The 24352-nt window shown below is 36.2% G+C and overlaps 1 protein-coding gene across 3 annotated transcripts in view; it reads left to right on the plus strand.

Annotated features, from left to right (window-relative positions):
- The first annotated feature begins 201 nt into the window (after positions 1–201).
- The window catches only part of ARHGAP5 (Rho GTPase activating protein 5), an 82164-nt gene continuing 58013 nt past the window's right edge, over positions 202–24352 (plus strand). For 2 of the 3 annotated variants that reach the window (XM_087823365.1, XM_087823379.1), the window contains exons 1-2: positions 202–307; positions 11959–15844. In XM_087823365.1, coding sequence (XP_087679491.1) covers positions 12125–15844 — 3720 coding nt within the window. In that variant the 5' untranslated portion in view covers positions 202–307; positions 11959–12124. Of the gene's footprint in view, positions 308–5452; positions 5542–11958; positions 15845–24352 lie in introns of all 3 variants that reach the window. The other variant, XM_087823374.1, reaches the window with a different exon arrangement.

Consider the following 24352-nt stretch of genomic DNA (forward strand, 5'->3'; position numbering starts at 1 on the left):
CCCGCGCGGCGGCCGGAGCAGGGGAAGGGGGGAGGGACGGGGCCGCCGCTGGTGGCGGGGAGGGAGGGAGGGTGGGTTACCCGGCAGCGGGAGCCGTAAGGGCTTAAGGTTTCGGGGCGTGTGTGTTGGGGAGCGCGGGGGAGGTGGCTGAAGGGACGCGGCGCTCGGTGAGCGCGCTGGGGAAGAGAGGCGAGCAGAGAGTGGAGGAGGAGGCGGCGGCGGCGGGAGCGCTCCCCAGGAATGTCGCTGCCGCTGCCACCGCCGGGGCCGCTGCCGTTGAGGAGACTGAGGAGACCGACGGTGTTAGGTAGGACCCTGCGACCCCCCACCCCCACTCCCCGCTCGTCTGGGCCTGCCCGCTCGCCCCCTCCCCGCCCCGCCTGGGACCCCGCCGCTGCCGGCTGCCCCGCTCAGTCGCCGCTGCCGGTTGTAACCAGTTCAAGGGGCTGGGGCCCCGCAGCCGCGGAGGAAACCTGGCGCCGCGCGCCGTCCTCGCTGGCGGGGCGGGAGGGATACGGTCGGCGTGAAGGGCAGAGAGGCCGGGGGAAGGGGCGCTTTCTCCACAGGTGACGGGCTGGGGTCGGCGAAGGCCTGGCGGGGGCCGGGATCGCGTCGTCCCCGCCAGCCGTCCGCTCTCCGCTGTCGCTTTCACTTGCCCTGGTCTCGGATGGTACGTGGGGAAAGAAAGGTTTCGCTGTCTGTGGGCTGGGCTGCTGCTAACGAGTTCCACCTGGAAGGGGGACGGGGGGCGGGCGCATATTGGGGGAAACAAGATCTTCGTTGCAAACTTGGGCGCCTTCAGGGGACTCAGACCTTTCACTTTACCCTGTCTCCCCCTCTCCGCCCTGGGTTCTCTCCGCCGATTTCCCTGCTGCCGCTAAAACTCGGGGTACGGTGTGAGAAGTTGCACTGCGCAACCAAAACACAGAGTCCTGTCGATTGACTGTCGCTGGTTTGAGGCTTTGCTATTGAGTTTTCGCTAGAATAATCGTCTTTAGATTCTCCCTCTGTTTCCACTAAAGAAAAGTATCAGGGTGGGGGTGGGGAACCTCGCGGGAGCGCGCGCGCACTATCCACACAGAAATACACTCACACTCTCTCACACCCTCCCTCTACAGCGTTATTAGAAATGCAAGTGAGGTGTAGGCTCTGGGTGTAGCTGGAGCTGAAAGGTGCTCGGAAGTAAAGGCAAACTATTAGGGCGTTTAGTAAAATTTCGAGAAAGTTGTAGTGGAGACGTTATACTTCTACAATATGACATCCTTGGCCCGAGCTTAATAGATGGGAATTTAAATATTTTAAAACTAGACCCCAGTAGGCATGCAGATGGTGTGTACCCGCGTTTTTAACTTTAAATTCCCAGTGATAATTTGCTTTTCCCTTTGTGATAGGTAGGAAACGTATCATTAAAAGAATGTTCAGGTGTAAAACAGTGAAACACCTCGCTGTATTTATTGATCTTTGCTTATGCTGCCTTCTACAGGTGTTGGGGGCCCAGGTGACTGCTCCACTTAAATCCGAAACCAATATTCAGTTTGGACGGGATATTAAGCGGTGTTTATTGACATTGAGGATCTCATTCACTTAAGGGAATATTTCTCTAAATCTCCATTTAAAATGATTCTGCTAACAAAAATTTGATCTAGATGCAACTATTCGGAAAAACATTTGGTTAAGTAAGATATTAGTAAAATGTGTTTGGAAATGTTTTATTGTCAATTCCAGTTTATTTGACTTTAATATGATAAAACTGCTCTATTTTTAAGATACATAGAGATCATAGTTAGGTAACCTACTAGACAGTTTCCAGACTAAGGTTTTGGTTCCATTTTAAATTGCTTTCTTATTTTTGGCTCTTATAATTATTCTTTGTAATTGACTCATGTTTCTTGTATTTATAGTAGAGCAAAGGAAGAGAGCAGTAAGTGCAGATATCACCAAAAACTTACATAGACCTTGGAGTATGTATGACTAAACATACACGATTGGAAAGCTGGTTATGCCTGTGCATGTAACTTTCAAGAAATAACACTATTGATCTGATTGACTTAAAGCAGAAATTAGGATGACACAGATGACACTAGATAACAATCAATTCGGTTGTCATGTGTAAGCTACATTTTTTTTAACCCACTTCAACAGGTCTTATTTTATCATTCTTTGTACATTGTAAGAACATTGCCACAGAATTCTCACATTTTTATCATATTTTTAGCACCCCTCTTAGCAATTTAAAAAATGTATTGCAAAATTACTATCTTAATTCTGTCACGTGGTTACTTATCCTAAATGTTTTGAAAATCAGCCACCTTCCCCCACCCTCCTTTTCTGTTTGAAAGGCAGAGTTAGTACCCTTACTCTTTTGGAGAAAATTATTTTGACCTTGCAAGGTAAGAGTTTTTAAGGAGTAAAGTATTGTATTTGGATTCCCTTTTTGGAATTGAAGTTGTGGTACAGCTTACAATAATAGTTTTGTAACTCACTTTTTTAAATTGAAGAAAAAATTTATGTCTCATGAAGACTGTACTAAACTTACTTTTTCAACATTAGCAGAACTTAAGGTAAAGTGTTGCCATTAGTATTCACTTGTTAAATATGAAATGGCATGATAGAGATTTTTTTGGTAGCTACAGAATAAGTTTTAATTGCCATGAATTCAGTTTTCATAGCTGTTACTTTAAGCTATCTATTTGGGCTGTAAGACCCATGATTTTTTTCTTTATACACCATGAAGGTATGCAGATAATATAATTGATTGAAGAAGAAGCGTTGTGTAGTGTTCTGTTTCATTAATGTCTGTGTTCCTAAAAAATGCTTGTGAAATGCATGTAAAGTATACCAGGGGAATTTAGTTTTTAAAGAACTGCAGAAACTTTGATACAGTGATCCATCATTTGGTGATTTGAATAAACAAGCTCCTATTTGTGTAAGTAAAGGTGGATCTATATCGTTTTATCAAGCCAGGAAAAGCCAAATTAGAAATTAAGAAAAATAGTTATAGTGGTAAGAATTTAAAAATATTTTTGTTTTTGGTTAATACTAGAAGACATTTTTTCCATTGACTGTTAGAGAGAGTGGAAGGGAGGGAGGAGGCAGGGGACACACACACATCATGTAAGAGACATACACATCTATTGGTTGCCTCCCACAGGGGCCCCTACTGGAGCCGGGGTCTGCAGGCTGACACTCTTAACCGTTGAGCCAAAGTGGCCAGGGTTATAATGGTAAGAATTTTAAATTCAACTTTAACTGGTTTTCTGACTCTGTTCCTTGGGCCTCTTATTATTTTTCCTGGGTGTCTTGAGACTTCCTTTAACAACCCATCCTCTGAAACAAAGGCAGCTTCTGTTTTTGTAAGTTAAAAGTATTGTAATTAAATATAAGAACTCTTTTGAAAAAAGAAATCTGCATTAAAAAATTTGAAAGCCCCTGATTTGTTATTCATTAATTCAGATTACCTTTATTTAGCACTTGCTGTGTGCCTGGCCTTTATAAATTAGGGATGGTGTAACTCAGACTTTAGTTGAAGAGGTAGTTAGCTATAATTATAGGAGTAAATAGTTTACAAGTACTAAGATGTAGAAGAAAACAACTATTTCTCTCAATGCCTCTTTGGGAATCCTTTAACGGAAGAAGAAAAATTTGAATTTGAATATTTTAACTGCAGAAGTTTGAATGTAAGAGAGACAGTAAACAAGGTTGGTCGTCTTTCATTGCATTTCGGAAGTTGACTGTCCGCAATACTTGCAGTCAAATAAAATAGGTTGTTAATGTTTGGTCATGTCTGTGTGTTTTGCTCCTTAGAATAAAACTATTACTTGGAAAGTTAAGCGTAACAGTAATTTTAGGGTTAAATATGACATATGTGTTACTTGATTAGATTCTCAAGCTCCTCATTATGAAGAATTAAGAGTAAAAAGTGAATATTCATATTTCTAGCTTCATATTAGATTTAGCCTACTTTATTATCCCTGATCAATATTTTATTAAGCTGGGCACTGTAAGTGATATAAGGAAATATTAACTATTGCTCCTTAAAAGGGCTTATAGCTTTGTTGGGGAGTTTGACAATTTAGGAATAGTTAAATGCTAGTTCAAGGCAGAATAGAAAAATCATATACAAGGCAGTACATACTGATTTAAAAATTGGCCTTGAGGAATTTAGATAAAAGAGAGAACATTTGGAAGTTTCATAGGATTGGGATAAGTAAGGAAAAAAAGACATTTAGGCTAAGTTAGTGACACTGGACCAAAAGCACAGGGAAGTGCAGGATAGATGGGCAAGTGAGGGGAAAATGTAAGGTTAAAGTGCGAGAGCATCAGTTTGTACCTTATGAGTCAAATTGAGAGATTTGGGGAAAAGTATTAACACAATATTGATAGAAGGAATGATGGAGAAATAAATAATGCTTGTATTACTACATATTTTCTTTGCCGTATTTGGCATTGTTAAACAGCCTTGGAAAAACTCCTACCTTGGCTTCTTATATAGTACAGTTCATTTTCTTCCTGTTGATCCAAAATTTTGTTTCCTTCTACACTTACCCTTTCAGAGCTCAGATAATATCTTTTTGTTTACTTATTTTTTATTTTGGTTGACTAGAGAACTAATGGAAAATTAACATTCCTATGATCTGGGGAATTGAAAGGTCCAGATGTCTATTCTTTATTAACTGAGTATGTGTAGCCCTTTGGATGTTTCTTTTGAGTATTAAATGGTCTCTTAATTTTTTCTAAAGTTTATGATCTTTACTTGTGTTACTAATCTTGACCTTGCCTCATTTCATTTCTGTATTTTCATTTGTCTTCAGAAATAGTTACCTGAAACTCAAGTGATAACCACCACTTACTGCTAAAACCGATGAGTTTTCTCATGAAGAAACATTGACTTGTCTTTGTTTTTGATACAGCTGGTCACTAAACTCTCTTTGTCTAGGTGTGCTCTTTCAGTTCTGTAATAGTTCAGGTGCTTAAAAGCCTCCAATATTTGTCCATTTGTTGAGTTTTGTGTTCTACTTGTTTCTTACTACAAGGTCTAATTCCTTTTTGCCCTTGAGGACCCTCTGTAGTCATATCTTTAGAAATAAGAAATGTCTCTACTTTTCAACATGGCAACTGTGTTCTACTGCTCTACCTGGAATGACTTCTGTTTTAAATAGAAATTTTATTTTTCAAAGTTCACTCAAATCCTTTCTCATCACTAAAATTTAGAAGTCTGCAGGTTATGGCCTCTGGGCCAAGTCTGCCCTTTTGTCTGTTTTTTTAAAATGGCTTTTTACATTTTGAAATGGTTAAGGAAACAAAAGAGAAATATATTGGGATATGTTAAAATTATATGAAATTCAGATTTAGTGTCCGTAAACACACTATGGTCGTTCATTTAAGTATTAAATTGTTAAACCTTACCTAATGCTGTTTGTATTATGAAAATAATGGTTTCCCTCCTCTACAGCATTGCAGTATTGAATATCAGATTACATCCTTTCCCCCACTTCTCAGTTCTCCAGAGTGAGGAAAAAGGACTCAGACCCTGGAAGGGAGGTGAGCATAGTCATAGCACTGGTTTAGTGGAGTTCTCTGTACATACCTTTGTACCTGCAAAACCTCTGACATGAAGCTAAGCAGATAGTAGCTAAGCCCAGTAAATACTTAATGAGTTGTTTACATAGGTTGATAAAAATGAAATGACCTTTGGTTCTCCTGTTTTCACCACAGAATAAGGAAATGGTTTAGGAAGAGTTTAGAATAACTCACACCAAGGCCTGCCTCAGTGACACAACCTGTTGTTAGAAGAAAGTGTTGATTAAATAATAGGGTAGGCAGTTAATCTGTTTGGGAATGGTTTAGGTTATTGGTTTTCAAATATTTTGCTAAGGGAAACTTTTTTTTTTTAATGCTGTAAATACTTGAAATATTAAAAGGTAAAAATGGGTAAAAGCAGAATTACTTTTGCTGACTGGGGCTTGGGAAGCTTCCAGAATACTGCATGCTTGGATCCTCCTGGAAGTACTTCCATTGAGCCTTCAGGCTTACTATTTATAGACCCATAATTTGTGTTAATGAGCAGACTGTAATTCTTGGGGGGGGGAAACCCTGGACTTTTTATAAGAAATATTCTGCTATATTAGACTTGATAGGCCCATAGCAGTATGTAATTTTGTTGTTGTTGTTGTTATTAATTGTGACTACAACTATGACTTCAAGATTGCCTGGTGGTTTAGGATCTAAGTCTAGAGAGTCATTCGTTTAATAATCATCAAATATTTGAGCGCCCAGTGTGTGTCAGGCACTGTTCTGGGTGCTGGGAATATGGTAAAAAACAAACAGAAAATCTTCCTCCTAACATTTTAATCCTAAATTCTTCCAAGAAATGCTTCCATGTTATTTAGTTATTACATAAATTGGTGAAATTTTTAATAGATTCTCTTTTCATCTGATAGTAATCTTGTCTAAAGACTAATTCATAGGGATGATGACTTTTTTAGTGTTCCTTTCAACCTTAAGATTGTGTACTTATGTACTTTGGTCAAAGAAAATATTATGGAATATGATTGACTCTCCTACAGGTATTACATTGTTTAATTACTAAGCTATTTTATATATGTTAAAGTGGCTTTTTCATTTCCTCGTCAAATTTTTCACAGCATTGATAAATTTGTCAATGGAAATGAAGATAAGAAAAATAACAGTAAATTGATACTCTGCCATGTTCATCATTCATACCAGTTGACATTTTTATTATTAAACTATTCTAGATAAATTTACCTAAGATTGTAGGATATATGATAATCTTTGGGCTTAGGTCTTCTCTCTTGAATGTGTGTTTATATAAGGGATATTTTATTTATTTATTTGACTTAAAGAAGATAGGGCACGTAATTAAAAACTCCTTTCTGTGTGATTAGGTCTTGAAAATGTAATTTCCTATAATAAATGTTTGTGATTTTAAAGACGTTTGTGTCAAAATATAAAAATGAGATGATTGTTCTGGCTGAATACATTGTTTCAGATCATAGTCTTCATTCTGGTGGCTTAATTTTTTACTAAATTTTTGGGACCTTAAAATATATGTATATTTCCTCCATAAATACCTTTAGAAAACCTTTTAGATTAATAAATTACAGTACATATTTTGTAAACATAACATGCTTTGCTTTTTTGTTTGCCAAGATTTATTAGGATTTATGCATTTATTGAGTAGTTGCTATGTAAGAGACATTGTTCTACGCTCTTGGGATGTATTGATGAAATAAAGATATGTGCTTTTGTGGATCTTTATTAAACCTGAAGTGGGGTGGGGAAAGGGATAGAGTTAATGACAAGTAATAAAGAGGTAATTTATATAGTAAATTCGGAGATAAGGAGTTAAGCAAGCTTGGTGGGGGTTATTGGGAAAAGTAGGTGCAATAGCAGGAACATGCTTAATGTTTCAAGGAACAGTTCAGTGTTCCTTGTGACTGGAGCAGAAGGAGAGTGGGGCAAATAGTATGAGAGTAGGTCAGGGAGAAAGAGGGTTGGAGAAGGTGGATCTGAAAGGACTTGTTTTTCACTTTTAGGAGCCACTGGAGAGTTTGAGCAGAAGAATGGGAGGCTCTGACTTATGTTTTAAAAGGAACATTCTGGCTGCTCTGATATGAATAAACTAGGGTGGGAGGGGAGCAGGAGTGGAAGCTGGAAAATTAGTTTAGAAGCCTTGGAATAATTAAGGGCCAGAGATGATGGTCAGAGTAATAGCAGTAAAAGTAGTGAGAAGTGATAGATTCTGGATATATTTTAGAGAGCCAGTAGGAATTTCCTGACACTATAATAACTTCAAGGGTTAAAATATTTTTAAAATTATACCTTTTATTAATGAATGCAACAGTTTTGTGGAAAGGTACAAACAAAAATTTAGTTTAAATCCAGAATTACTACGAATCTTTTTTTTTTTTCCAGTTTCCTAGCTAGATTCCTTGTAGAACTTTAAAAACATTTTTTTTTTGCAGAAAGCCACTTTGTGTTACTAAAACTCCATTAAAAGGAGTATGTTATGTTTGAATGGCTTAGTAAAAATATCTTAGAAAACTGAGTTGTAGGGATACTTTCATTTCAGCAGACAGTTGTAAGATAGTTTTACTCAAATTATTTGTTGTCATTAATTTCTCTAAGGATAGTAAACATTTCCTTGAAATAAGATTATCTAAAGGCAAATGAGAAACTGCATTGCAAAATATTAAAACCTAATAACAAATGTTCTAATGCTTAAAGATTGGTTATCAAAAGACTACTTTTGGTTTCTTCATGAGTAAGAATAAGCATGATGCTAGAAGTTAAAAGAAAATGAGAACAAGTTATATTAAAGTTACATTAAAAGTGGAAAATACATGAACAGATTGACATAAATATTACTATTAAATATATTTGAAAGGAATTTTCAAAATAAGTATCCAGCATGTAGGCATTGACCATTAGTTTATTAGTGGGAAGCACAAAGAAAACCCAGTGGATTCTTTCTCAAGTGTAGAAGAAAAACTACCTTGGTTAGTTGATGGAGGGCAATTTTGACTTGGATGCTGAAGGCCAGTGGATAATTCATGTATTTATAAGTGTTTGAAATTAAATGCCCTTATAACCTATTAGAGCCAACCTCATGAAAGCTGTCTTTCTCCCATGAGATGGTAATGCCATACTCAAACCTAAACAATTGGCAAAATATTTCTGAGGTTAGGGTGATAGCAATTTTTTTTAGTCTAGGGTTTTTCAAACATTTTTAAAATCTGAAAACACTTCTAAACTAAAGCTTCTGAGTTAAGTAAATCTGTAAATCAGGTAAAGAAAGTACTGCTCTGTAGAGAGAGTTGAAAGGAGAGCACAACAGTTTGCCCAATATTTCCCACCTCTAGGTGAAAGAATCTTTCCACCATAGTTCGAAAATCACTATATGGTGACTCATGACATAATCTCTGGAGCTGACTTCAAAATAACAGCAGGTAGCCTGCCTGATAACATTGCTAGAAAGGAGGACATGGATGTCCCTCACTGTATCTAATTGATATTTTATTGTGAATTTGCTGTGAAAACCATATATGTCATGCAAGCCTAACTTTTAATTTAAACTTTATATTCATGATTCAGAGACTACTGCTGTCCAATTAATTGCAGTGTGTTGAAGCCTCAGTATTAAAATTTATCCTCAATATAATTGAGTTTTATTTCTCTATTAGATAAAAAGGCTTGCAGTTTTCAGTGACCAATGAAAGGGTGATGACTTCATGACTCCACTCATCTTCATTTAATTTTAAGACCCTTTCTGAAACGTTTAAAATACATTTTGTGATAGTGTTTTGTTTTGTTTCTGCTCTTACACTGTAACTTAAAATACCAAAGTATCTCAGTATTTTGAGGTTTATTTTATAGGAAAGTAGAAATGAGGTTTAATGTGTTTGGATAAACACATATAAGAAACATTAATAAAGGTATGACTGGCATTTGATTTATAGTTGAAAAACTTCCGTAATACTCAGGTCCATATGACATTGCATTGTTAACTGCTCTGTTAACAACTTTGTCTCTTCAACTGTGGGAGGCAGGGGACAGTCTTACCTGTCTTTGAATTGCTCTTAGTTTTCAGAATAGATAATTGTTTAATAAAGGGCTATATGTAGTTCTAGTGTTTCCCCAAAGTAATCAGTAGATATGTGTGTTTCTTTAATCCTCACCAAAGGATATTTTTTCCATTGCTTTTCAGAGAGAGAGAATGAGAGAGATATCACTATTGGTTGCCTCCCACATTGGCTGCCAACCAGGGCCTGGAATCAAGCCTGCAACTGAGGTGCGTGCCCTTGATCACAATTGAACCCAAAACCCTTCACTCTGAGGGCCGAAGTTCTAACCACTGAGCCAAACTGGCTAGTGCTAGATATGTTTTATTTTGATGTACATTTTAAAGTATGTCGTCTGCAGTTCATTTTTCTAATAAGAAGGAAAGGAAAGATAGACCTCATATTCTACTGTTTTTGATTTTTTTCTTAATTGTTAGCTATGGGATCATTGTGCTGTAATCGCAAACGAATTTCCCTTTTTATTACAAATTAAGATTTTTAAAAAATTTTTACTAAAAAACAAACGAGTTAATGGGATTGGATAGGGCTGTCATAATTACTTATAGTTATTGGGTAATATGCTGCCAGATAAATATTTCTAAGTCACAAGTCTGATCACATAATTTTTTATAAATCTTCAACAGTTTCCTGGGATTTAAGAATCAAATGAACAGTTATTAAGCATCATTTGTTTGCTTGGCACTTAACATTTAAAAAAATTATTTAGTTCCTAAATTTGTATAGGTAATGTGGCCCCATTTTATAGGTGTCTCAAGAGGTTTAGAGTTTTACTGTTATAAACTAGGAAGTAATAGTCCTATTTGAAATCAGTTCTATTTACTTGTTTTCTCTTTCTTTTGTTGCTCCTTCAACATAGTAATATTTATTACAAAAGTAAACCTAGTAAACATTTTGTTTGAATATCATATGGCTGGTATTAAAATTAGTATTTAGTTGAGGCTAATAGGATAAACTTCTAAACAAGAATAAGGCTAAAATTTTACTTTTAAATATTTTGCCTGATATGTCAAAAATTTAAATTTTAAGATCAGTTTCTCTTTACCATTAGTTGTTAGTATAGCAAATATTCAGAATAATCTGAGTAGATGTTTACTTGAAATTGAGGTCAATGGAGAAGCCAGGCATTGGGAGCCAGGTTGTAGTTTTTCCTTATTTTTTTTCTTCATGTTCTTTATATTCTTTATTTTATCTGGGTTACAGATCATTTTCATGTATGTTGGTGTACAGAACTGAATATTTTCCCTATCTTGTAAAATTTTCATGTGGTGGAAATGATGTATTGCTTTTTATTCAGCCTCAAAAGAATGTGAAGAAATCTCCAAGTAAGATTTTATAAGAGACTGATTCATTGATTCATTACTTCCACATAAATAACCTAAATTAAATTATATGGAATTCTTAAAAGTTATTTAATGTTGATTGTATATAAGGTGCTTCTAAAAGATTGTCTTGAATGTATAGTCTTAAAATTCTTTAGTTTGGTACTGCTCAAAATGTGGTTTATGAGCTCTTTGTAACTACTCTAAGAGGAAATAAATGCAGAAATCAAGAGCATTTAGAAACAATTTTATGTCTCTTAAATCTATTAAGAAATTGGGGCTTAGATTTTTAAAAAATGTTACTTATTTTACAAAAGTGAGCTTATAGATATGAAATAAAAATTAGTCCTTCACCTTAGATAGTTTGAGAACCATTGATCTAGTTAAATATTGTCATTATTTGCACTCACGCTGGATTGGGGTGTGTGTGTGTGTGCGTGTGTGTGTGTGTGTGTGTGTGTGTGTGGCTGGGCAGGTGGCGGGGATCAAGCCTGCAGATACGTGCCCTTGACTGGAAATCAAACCCACCACCCTTCTGTGCACAGGCTAATGCTCTAACCACTGGGCAACACCTGCCAGGGCTGAAATTTCATTTTAAGGAACAAGTTTTGAGGAACCAGGTTAGAAAGCAGGTTGTTTTTAAAGGTTGTGAGGAAGTTGTTAAGGCAGCTAGTACATTTTCATTATCACCAAACACAGCCTCCAATCATAAAAGGCAGGAAAATTGAGGGGAGGGGAAAGAACTAGTTGTTTCCTTAAACTCATAGAAAAGTGTAGAGACAGAATGCACATGTGGTTAATAAGGGCTTATTCTAGTTTGTGAGGTACTGAATTTTGTATTATTTTGTTAGAATTGCCTTAAATTTTGAGGTCATTTCACACTTCCAACAATAAACCGTAGACTCTTTATGGTGATTTCTTAGAATACATGTAACGTTGTTAACTGGTATGTGCTTTGTTATGAACATCTTTAATATGTATATAACTTAATGTGTGTAATTCATAATTAAGAGTTGTTCTTTTTTCCCCCTTTCTAGGAAGATGATCCATTTGATCCTGAAGACCTTTGCACAAAAATGAGGGAAATACAAAGAACCAAATATAGTTCTGAAATTCAGGATCTATATTTTGAGATGATTTTATTTTCAGAATGAGAAGTATATCTGGTTACCTTTATGAATGTAGAGACATGAGAAGAGAGTTATGATGGCAAAAAACAAAGAGCCTCGCCCCCCGTCCTATACTATCAGTGTAGTTGGACTCTCTGGGACTGAAAAAGACAAAGGTAACTGTGGAGTCGGAAAGTCTTGTTTGTGCAATAGATTTGTACGCTCAAAAGCAGATGAATATTATCCAGAGCATACTTCTGTGCTCAGCACCATTGACTTTGGAGGACGAGTAGTAAACAATGATCACTTTTTGTACTGGGGTGACATAACACTAAATGGTGAAGATGGAGTAGAATGCAAAATTCATGTCATTGAACAAACAGAATTCATTGATGACCAGACTTTCTTGCCTCATCGGAGTACAAATTTACAACCGTATATAAAACGTGCAGCTGCCTCTAAATTGCAGTCAGCAGAAAAACTAATGTACATTTGCACTGATCAACTAGGCTTGGAGCAAGACTTTGAACAGAAGCAAATGCCTGAAGGGAAGCTCAATGTAGATGGATTTTTATTGTGCATTGATGTAAGTCAGGGATGCAATAGGAAGTTTGATGATCAACTTAAATTTGTGAATAACCTTTTTGTCCAACTATCAAAATCAAAAAAACCTGTAATAATAGCAGCAACTAAATGTGATGAATGCGTGGATCACTATCTCAGAGAAGTTCAGGCATTTGCTTCAAACAAAAAGAACCTTCTTGTAGTGGAAACATCAGCGCGATTGAATGTCAACATTGAAACATGTTTCACTGCACTGGTACAAATGTTGGATAAAACTCGTGGCAAACCTAAAATTATACCGTATCTGGATGCTTTTAAAACGCAGAGACAACTTGTTGTCACAGCAACCGATAAGTTTGAAAAACTTGTGCAGACTGTGAGAGATTATCATGCAACTTGGAAAACTGTTAGTAATAAATTAAAAAATCATCCTGATTATGAAGAATACATCAACTTAGAAGGAACAAAAAAGGCCAGAAATACGTTCTCAAAACACATAGAACAACTTAAACAGGAACATATAAGAAAAAGGAGAGAAGAATATATAAATACCTTACCAAGAGCTTTTAATACTCTTTTGCCAAATCTGGAAGAGATTGAACATTTGAATTGGTCAGAAGCTTTGAAGTTAATGGAAAAGAGAGCAGATTTTCAGTTATGTTTTGTGGTGCTAGAAAAAACACCTTGGGATGAAACTGACCATATAGACAAAATTAATGATAGGCGAATCCCATTTGACCTCCTGAGCACTTTAGAAGCTGAAAAAGTCTACCAGAACCATGTGCAACATCTAATATCAGAGAAGAGGAGGGTGGAAATGAAGGAAAAATTCAAGAAGACTTTGGAAAAAATTCAGTTCATTTCACCTGGGCAGCCATGGGAGGAAGTTATGTGCTTTGTTATGGAGGATGAAGCCTTCAAGTACATTACAGAGGCTGATAGCAAAGAGGTGTATAGTAGGCATCAGCGAGAAATAGTTGAAAAAGCCAAAGAAGAGTTTCAGGAAATGCTTTTTGAGCATTCTGAACTTTTTTATGATTTAGATCTTAATGCAACACCTAGTTCAGATAAAATGAGTGAAATTCATACAGTTTTGAGTGAAGAACCTAGATATAAAGCTTTACAGAAACTTGCACCTGATAGGGAGTCTCTTCTACTTAAGCATATAGGGTTTGTTTATCATCCCACTAAAGAAACATGTCTTAGTGGCCAAAATTGTATGGACATTAAAGTAGAGCAGTTACTTGCCAGTAGTCTTTTGCAGTTGGATCATGGTCGCTTAAGGTTGTATCATGATAGTACCAATATAGATAAAGTTAACCTTTTCATTTTAGGGAAGGATGGCCTTGCCCAAGAACTAGCAAATGAGATAAGGACACAGTCCACTGATGATGAGTATGCCTTAGATGGAAAAATTTATGAACTTGATCTCCGACCAGTTGATGCCAAGTCGCCTTACTTTTTAAGTCAGTTATGGACTGCCGCCTTTAAACCGCATGGGTGCTTCTGTGTATTTAATTCCATCGAGTCACTGAATTTTATTGGGGAATTTATTGGAAAAATAAGAACTGAAGCTTCTCAGATCAGAAAAGACAAATATATGGCTAATCTTCCATTTACATTAATTCTGGCTAATCAGAGAGATTCTATTAGTAAGAATCTACCAATTCTCAGGCACCAAGGACAACAGTTGGCAAACAAGTTACAGTGTCCTTTTGTAGATGTACCTGCTGGTACATATCCTCGTAAGTTTAATGAAGCCCAAATAAAGCAAGCTCTAAGAGGAGTATTAGAATCAGTTAAACACAATTTAGATGTGGTGAGTCCTGTTCCCACCAGTAAGGATATATCAGAAGCTGACTTGAGAATTGTCATGTGTGCCATGTGTGGTGATCCATTTAGTGTGGATCTTATTCTTTCACCCTTCCTTGATTCTCATTCTTGTAGTGCTGCTCAAGCTGGACAGAATAATTCCCTAATGCTTGATAAAATCATTGGGGAGAAAAGGAGGCGAATACAGATCACAATATTATCATATCATTCTTCAATTGGAGTAAGGAAAGATGAACTTGTTCATGGATATATATTAGTATATTCTGCCAAACGGAAAGCATCAATGGGAATGCTTCGAGCATTTCTATCAGAAGTTCAGGACACCATTCCTGTACAGCTGGTGGCAGTTACAGACAGCCAAGCAGATTTTTTTGAAAATGAGGCCATCAAGGAGTTAATGACTGAAGGAGAACACATTGCAACTGAGATCACTGCTAAATTTACAGCATTATATTCTTTATCTCAGTATCATCGGCAGACTGAGGTCTTTACACTCTTCTTCAGTGATGTTCTAGAGAAAAAAAATATGATAGAAAATTCCTATTTATCTGATAACACAAGGGAATCAACCCATCAAAGTGAGGATGTTTTTCTACCATCTCCCAGAGACTGTTTTCCCTATAACAACTACCCTGATTCAGATGATGATACGGAAGCACCACCTCCTTATAGTCCAATTGGGGATGATGTACAGTTGCTTCCAACGCCTAGTGACCGTTCTAGATATAGATTAGATTTGGAAGGAAATGAATATCCTATTCATAGCACTCCCAACTGTCATGACCATGAACGCAACCATAAAGTGCCTCCACCTATTAAACCTAAACCAGTTGTACCTAAGACAAATGTGAAGAAACTGGATCCAAACCTTCTAAAAACAATTGAAGCTGGTATTGGTAAAAATCCAAGAAAACAGACTTCCCGGGTGCCTTTGGCACATCCTGAAGATATGGATCCTTCAGATAACTATGCGGATCCCGCTGATACAGTTTTCAAACAGAAGGGCTGTTCTGATGAGATATATGTTGTCCCAGATGATACTCAGAATCGCATGATTAAAATTCGAAACTCATTTGTAAATAACACCCAAGGAGATGAAGAAAATGGATTTTCTGATAGAACCTCAAAAAGTCATGGGGAACGGAGGCCTTCAAAATACAAATATAAATCTAAAACCCTGTTTAGTAAAGCCAAGTCATACTATCGACGAACACATTCAGATGCAAGTGATGATGAGGCTTTCACTACTTCTAAAACAAAAAGGAAAGGAAGACATCGTGGAAGTGAAGAAGATCCACTTCTTTCTCCTGTTGAAACTTGGAAAGGTGGTATTGATAATCCTGCAATCACTTCAGACCAGGAATTAGATGATAAGAAAATGAAGAAGAAAATCCACAAAGTAAAAGAAGATAAAAAGGTAAGTTTAATTTATGGCCAGTAATGTTTATAAAGATGTTTGTTTTTACCTTAAAAAAAATTTTTTTTTAAAGATAATGGATTTGACAATAGTGAGAACTTAAGGTGCCTTATGTCATTCAATAAATAAAATGATCAGCTCTTTAAAATTTTCTGAATATTTTGTGAGGGCAAATTTTTGTTACTGATTGTATTGAATTTATTTGTGCTTTATCTTATTTGGGTAGTTTTATTTCATATTCTTCAGCATGAAAATTCTGGGTGAATATATTCTTTTTATAAAAACCCAGATATAAAGTGATTTTGTTCTTTTCGGCCTTGTAAGCATCCCATTTGTCTGTTTCTCCTTTCTGAACTATCGGTTTTGCAATATTAATTTGATATACCTATCTCACTCAAGCATACTGACAGTACAATAAGACTAATAATTTGTAGTCTTGGAAATTTATTAACTTTTCCAGGCAACTTCTTTGTGGATAGTGGTATACTGCCTACAGACTTGCAGAAAGGTTTCTTAAGTTTGAATTGTAGAATTCTGTCCAAATAGCAAGTTTTTGTCTGTTGTATTTTAAATAGATGCTAATTTATCTGATAGTATTAAGCGTGTTAGAAACCTAAACATGTATGCTATTAAAGTTGTATTTAATAGTTTTTAATTTAATTTTTTTTCTTATTCCTCATCGAGGATATTTTTTTCCATTGATTTTCAGAGAGAGTGGGAGGGAAAGAGGGAGGAAGAGAGAGAAACATCGATGTGAGAGAACCACATCAATTTGTTGCCTCCCACATGTACCCCAACCTGAACCAGGTATCCAGCCTGTAGCTGAGGTATGTGCTCTTGGCCAGAATCGAACCCTAGACTCTTCAGTCCACCAGCCAATGCTCTAACCACTGAGCCAAACTGGCCAGGGCCCCTTTGCCTTCTTTATGCAGTCACCACCACCCCTCTGCCCCTTGGGCCCCAGTTAGTCTGTAACATGTATCCATGCTTCCGGATCCATTTTGTTTATCAGTTTTTGTTCATTAACTTCCACATGTTAGATTATATGGTATTTGTCTTTATCTGGTTCCTTTTTGCTTAGCGTAATTCTCTCCAGGTCCATCCATGCTGTCACAAAGGGTAAAAGTTCCTTCTCTTTTTTTATACCCATGTAGTATTCCACTGTGAAAATGTACCATAGCTTTTTTTATCAGCTCATCTGCTGATGAGTGCTTGGGCTGTTTCCAGATCTTGGCCATTGTTAAATAATACTGCTATGATCATAGGGTACATATATTCTTCCTGATTGGTGTTTTGGGATTCTTAGGACATATTCCCAGAAATGGGATCACTGGGTCAAAGGCAGTCTATTTTTAATTTTTTGTGGAAACTCCATACTGTTTTCCACAGTGGCTGCACCAGTCTGCATTCCCTCCAACAGTGCACAAGGGTTTTCTTTTTTTCATATCCTCACCAGCACTTGTTTGTTGATTTATTATTAGTAGCCATTCCGACAAATGAGAGGTGATACCTCATTTTTGTTTTAATTTGCATCTCTCTGATGATAGTAACCTTGAGCATTTTTTCCTGTATGTCCTCTTTGGGGAAGTGTGTCTCCAGGTCCTTTGCCCATTTTTAAATTGGATTGTTTGTCTTCCTGGTGTTGAATTGTGAAGTTCTTTATATATTTCAGAAATTAACCCCTTATCTGATGTATCATTGGTGAATACGTTCTCCCATACAGTGGGTTCTCTTTTCATTTTGTTGATGGTTTCTTTTGCTGTGCAGAAGCTTTTCAGTTTGTAGTCCGATGTCTGAGATTTTATTGCCTGTTTTCTTCTAGGGTTTTTAGGGTTTTATGACTTATATTTAAGTCTTTTTTCCATTTATAGTTCAGTCCTGTGTATGGTGTAAGTTGGTGGTCTAGTTTCATTTTTTTTACATGTGTCTGTCCAATTTTCCCATCACCATTTATTGAAGAGCCTATCTTTACTCCATTGTATGCTCTTGTCTCCTTTGTCAAATAGTAATTTACTGTAGAGGCATGGGTTGATTTCTGGGCTCCCTGTTGTGTTCCTTTGGTCTATATGCCTGTTCTTATGCCACTACCAAACTGTTTATTATAGTGGCCTTGTAGTATAGTTTGATAGCTAGTGTTTTGATACCTCCAACTTTATTGTTTTTTCTCAGTATTGCAGCGGGTATTTGGAGTCATTTTTGGTTCCATATAAGTTTTTAGAGTATTTTAGTACTGTGAAATATGCCATTGGTATTTTAATAGGAATTGCGTTGAATCTATAGATTGCTTTAGGTAATATGTACATTTTAATGATGTTAATTTTTCTAATCTATGAACACGGTATATGCTTCCACTTATTTGTACCTTCCTTAATTTCTTCAGCATCATACAATTCTCTGAGTTATAGGTCTTTTATCTCCTTGGTTAAATTTATTCCTAGGTACCTTATTTTTGGGGGGTTGTTTTCTTAGTTTCTCTTTCTGATAGTTCATTATTGATGTGTAACAATGGCATTGATTTCTGGATGTTGATTTTGTATCCTTCAATTTTGTTGAATTCATTTATTTGATCTAGTAGTTTTTTGGTGGAGTCTAGGGTTTTCTGTGTACAATATCAAGTCATCTGCAAAAGACAGTTTTACGTCCTCCTTCCCAATTTGGGTACCTTTTATTTCTTCGTTTTGTCTGATGGCTGTGGCTAGAGCTTCTACTATGTTGAATAAGAGTGGTGAAAGCAAACATCCCTATCTTGTTCTTGGTCTTAAGGAAAACACTTTAAGTTTTTGCCCATTGAATATGATGTTGGTTGTAAGTTTTTCATATATGGCCTTTATTATGTTGAGGTATGATCTCTGTATTCCCACTTTTATGAGAGGTTTTTTTTTTTACCATAAATGGGTGCTGGATTTTATTGAATGCTTTTCCTGCATTTATTGATATGATCAGGTGGTTTTTATCTTTTGTTTTGTTTATGTGATATGTCACATTTATTGATTTGTGGATATTGTACCAACCTTGCATCCCTGGAATAAATCCCACTTGATCATGGTATGATCTTTGTAATATATTGCTGGATCTGGTTTGCTAATATTTGTTGAGGATTTCAGCATCTATGTTCATCGGGGATATTGGCCTATAATTTTCTTTCTCTGTTGTGTCCTTATCTAGTTTTGGTATGAGGACAATCTTGGCCTCATGATAAGAGCTTGGAAGTCTTCCCTCCTCTTAAATTTTTATAGAATAGTTTGAGGAAGATAGGTGTTGGTTCTTTGATTGTTTGGTAAAATTCACCTGTGAAGTCACCCAGTCCAGGGCTTTTGTTTGCTGTAAGGTTTTTTTATTACTTCTTTGATTTCATTAGTTGTTATTGATGTATTCAGGTGTCCTGCTTCCTCCTGATTCAGTTTTGGAAGATTGTATGTTTCTAGGAATTTTTCCATTTTGCCCAGGTTTTGTTGGCATATGGTTGTTCCTAATATTTTCTTAAAATTATTTATATTTCTGTGATACTTGTTGTTAGCTCTCCTCTTTCATTTCTGATTATATTTATTTGGGTCTGCTCTCTTTATTTCTTGATGTGTCTGGTTAAAGGTTCATCAGTCTTGTTTCTCCTTTCAAAGAATCAGCTTTTGGTTTTATTGATCTTTTGTATTGGTATTGTTTTTTTAATTTCTATGTCATATATTTCTGCTCTGATCTTTATTATTTCCTTTCTTCTACTTACTTTGACCATTTCCTACTGTTCTTTTTCCAGATCTTTTAGCTATAGGCTTAGGTTGTTTACTAGAGATCTTTTTTGCTTCTTGAAGTAGGCCTGTAATGCTATGAACTTCCATCTCTGTGTGATCTTATCTGTGTCCCATAGATTTTGGGTGGTTGTGTGTTCATTTTCACTTGTTTCCAGGTAATTTTTTATTTCTTACTTGATCTCATTGGTAATACATTCATTGTTTAATAACATGCTATTTAGCCTCCATGTATTTGAATATTTTTGAGGGTTTTTTTAATCATGGTTGATTTCTAGTTTCATGTCATTGTGGTCGGAGAAGATTCTTGATGTGATTTCAATCTTCTTAAATGTATTGAAACTTCTTTTGTGTCCTAACATGTCTGTCTTTGAGAATGTTCCATGTGCACTTGACAAGGATGTATGTTCTGCTTCTTTGGGATGAAATGTTCTGTAGATACCAATTAAATCCATCTGATCTAGTGTGTTGTTTAAGGTCGCTGTTTCCTTATTGATATTTTATCTGGAAGATCTATCCATTGATGACAGTGGGGTGTTAAAGTCCCCTACTATGACTGTATTGCCTTCGATCTCTCCCTTAAAGTCCAGAAAAATTATTTTTGTATATTAGGTGCACCTATATTGGGTGCATACATAGGGTGTCCCCCCAAAATGTATACACAACACCACTTTGAATTATAAAGTCATTGTTTATTAAAATACATTTTATTTTCAAAATTAAGCTACACACAGCTGTTAAAGTGTGTATACATTTTGGGGGGGGACACCCTGTGTATTTATAATGGTTATATTCTCTTGTTGAATGAATCCCTTTATTATTATGTAGTGACCTTCTTTGTCCCTTGTTATGGCCTTTGTTTTGAAGCCTATTTTGTCAGATACAAGGATTGCTACCCCAGCATTTTGCATGGAATATTTTTTTCCATCCCTTCACTTTCAGCCTGTGTGTATCTTTATTCTGAAGAGGGTCTCTTGTAGACAGCATATATATGGGTCATGCTTTTTTATCCATTCGACTACCCTATGTCTTTTGATTGGCACACTTAATCCATGTACACTTAAGGTTATTATTGATAGGTACTTGTTTATTGCCATTTTTATATGCTATGTTCCTCTCTCTATTTCTTCTTAAAACAGTCCCTTTAGCATTTCTTGCAGTGCTGGTTTGGTGGTAATGAACTCCTTTAGTCTTTTGTCTGGGAAGCTCTTTATTTTCCCTTTGATTTTAAATGATAGCCTTGCTGGATAGAGCAGTCTTGGTAGCAGGTTCTTTCTTTTCATTACTTTGAAAACTTCATGCCAATCCCTTCTGGCCTAAAGTGTTTCTGTTGAGAGATCAGCTGACAGCCTTATGGGAACTCCCATGTAGGTATCTGTTTCTTTCCTTCTGCCTTTAAGATTCTTTCTGTATTTAATCTTGGCCATTTTAATTATGATGTGTCTTGGTGTGGGTCTCTCCTCACCTGAGGATATTTTTTTCCATTGCTTTTCAGAGAGAGTGGGAGAAGGAGAGAGAGAGAAAGAGAAACATCAGTGTGAGAGAGAGACACATCGACTGGCTGCCTCCCGCAAGGGCCCTTATCAGTGCCAGGGATGGAGCCTGCAAGCAAGGTACAGTGGTACCTCGGTTTTTTAATGTAATCCGTTCCAGAAGACCATTCGGGTTCTGAAACGTTGGAAAACCGAGGGATCAACAGCCGACAGCTAGACCTCAGGATCTTGCACTCAGTGGAAGCCCTGTGGCATGTTCGACTTCCGAGGTGTGTTCGAAAACTGAAGCATTTACTTTGGGTTTACTGCATTTGTAAACCAAAATGTTCGTCAGTGGAGATGCTTGAAAACTGCGGTACCACTATACGTTCCCTTGGCCAGAATTCAACCAGGGACCCTTTAGTCTACATGGGCCGACTCTCCAACCACTGAGCCTTCTCGGCTAAAGCAGTGTGGGTCTCTTTGTGTTTATCTTGTTTGGGACTCTGTGCTTCCTGAACTTGTGTGACATTTTCCTTCACCAGGCCAAGGGAAGCTTTCTGTGACTATTTCTTTAAACTGGTTTTCTGTCCCTTGCTCGCTTTCTTCTCTTTCTGGTACCCCTATGATGCAGATGTTATGTTTCGTGTTGTCCCAAAGTTCCCTTAAACTATCTTGCTTTTTTAATTATCTTGTCTTTTTTCTGTTTTGATTGATTTTTTTTCCTATTTTGTCTTCTAGTTCACTGATTTGATCCTTTGCTTCATTCAGTTGACTGGCAATTCCTTCCAGTGTATTCTGTATTTCAGATAATGGCTTTCTTCTTTTCTGACTTATTATTTAACTTTTTATTTTGATACAATTTCAACTTAAAGAAAACTTGCAGGAAGAGTAAAAGCTCTTGTATACCTTTTCCTGAGATTTGCCAGCTGTTTACATTTTGTCCTACTTGCTTGAGCTGTGTGATTGTGTGTGTGTGTGTGCGTGTGCGTGGTGGTGGTGGTGGTGGTGGTTTGTTTGGTTTTGAGTCCTTTAAGATCGAGTTGGAGATACTGTATTTTTGGGTGTTTTTTTTTGTGTGTGTTTTTTTTTTTTTACCATTAAATACTTTATTGTGTACTTCCTAAGAACAGGACGATTCTTTTAAATAGCAACAGTACAGATACCAAAATCAGGAAATTTAACAATGATAGAGTACTACAGTAGTACTCTTACCTGTGGGGGATACATTCTGAGATTCCCAGTGGCTGCCTAAAGTGAATAGTACTAAATCCTGTTATATACTATGTTTTTTCCTATACATACCTATGATAAAGTCTAATTTATAAGTTAACACAGTAAGAGATTAACAGCAATAACTAGTAATAAAATAGAATAATTATAATAGTATGCTATAATCGAAGTTATGTGAATGTGGCATTATTGAGTAAAATAAGAGTTTTTTTGATGTCCATAAGCACTGTGATACTGGGACAGTTGATCTTTTAACATAACTGTCTATAAGTGAGTAACGTGGTGGTGCATACACAGTGGGGATATGCTGGACAAAGAGGTAATTCATGTCTTGGGCTGGATGAAGCAGAATAGTGAGAGACTTCATTACCCTACTCAGTGCACAATTTAAAACTTATGAATGGTTTATTTCTGGAATTTTCCATTTCATATTTCTGGACCAAGATTGATGAAGGTAACTGAAACTGTCTATAGGGAAGCTGTGGATAGTGGGAGGGGGCGACTACTATATTTTTAATCTACAGTCTGTGTTCAAAAAGATAAAAACATTATTGGAACATATTTTTGAACATTTTAAACGTGTGTCCCAATAATGTTCTTTTTATCTTTCTCCCAGTATACCTAATTTTTATTAGTTGGAATTACAGTGTATACATATATTTTTTTTTCACTTAGTCATATTTTTCCATATTGCTCCTTAGTCTTTCAAATTATACTTCTAGTCATTACATTGTTTTCTATTTAGCAAATTGTATCAAAGCTAGATAGGTAGGCTTCCAAGTTTGAAATTTTGCTTTTGTTGGTGGCCAGTTCATTTGCTTTAAAGTTTGTTCCTTTTGGATTATTTCTTTAGGATAAATGTACAAAAGGCATGAGTATTTCAGTGGGGTGATATTATTACTGTAGCTCTTTCATTGTTAATTTCCTAACTATGAGCACTGTGAGGGAAAGGAATGTGCCAAATTTGTATTTATATTCCGAACTTTTAGCGTAGTCCCTGATTCCAGTTAGTTTATTAATGATAATGTTCCTTGAATTGAATTAGATCTCCTCTCACCTTATTTGTCCTACCTAGTTACTTAACTATATTTTATTGATTGCAAAATCCTTTTTATTTATTTATTTTTTTGACTTTTTAAAATCTCTTAAATCTGGATGTGTCTAACAATTGATGGCATGTCATAATTTAAGTAACACAGGGTTGTTTGGGGGTTTTTTAGAAGTACATCAAACAAGTGCTATTTTTAATCATTGGTATCTTAAATTCATTTATTACAGTAACTCGTCTTTAATTTTCATTATTATTGCTAGCCACAGATATAAATGGGAATTAATATCAGACCTAGGTTCTCTTCCTCCACACTTGCAAATGGTTCATATATTTGATTCAGTGCTTTGTATAATATTCCCCTTTTCATTTGATGTCAGTCTTCCTTGCTTGTATTAAAGTGGTGAGTTGGCTTTGACTTGTACTTAATCTGTTTTCTGTTGATTTTACTCACAGTAATCTCGGCTATCTTTCTCTTAGAGCTGTGAGAGAATTTCCTTGCACTTTTATATAACATTGTTTTAATTTATAGATTCATCTGTTACTTATGATATTGGAACTCTAAGAAAGTTGGAGAAATGATACTTTAGAAGCTTTTAGATCTACAAGTAATTTTTAAAATTGGTGTCACTTTAATGTTTGTTTTCTGGACTTATGGTCTTCAAAAGATAAACATAGATTACAGTGCAACTTCATAGATATAGTTTTGTACTGTAATTATATTTTAGGGCTTTGTATTTATATATGCACAGTGAAATGCCTTGGTTCTCTCTATGGCTAACAGTTATTCATGGTATATATATATAGAGAGAGAGTGTGTTAAGCATTACAGAAAGGCTGGAGCACTTTACTGCAGCTTAATTTGCCTAAAAATTATTTTCATAGTGTAAGCTGAACTTGAGTAATTAAATTTGCCCTGTTTCAATTCAGTAAGCATTCACTAAAAACATGCTTAAGTCTGTAAAAAAGCTGTTGAAGGGTATAAAAAGTTGAAGACATGCATCCCTTAAAG

Source organism: Miniopterus natalensis, chromosome 1 (assembly GCF_054644295.1).
Source record: "Miniopterus natalensis isolate mMinNat1 chromosome 1, mMinNat1.hap1, whole genome shotgun sequence".
Classification (NCBI taxonomy): Eukaryota; Metazoa; Chordata; class Mammalia; order Chiroptera; family Miniopteridae; genus Miniopterus; species Miniopterus natalensis.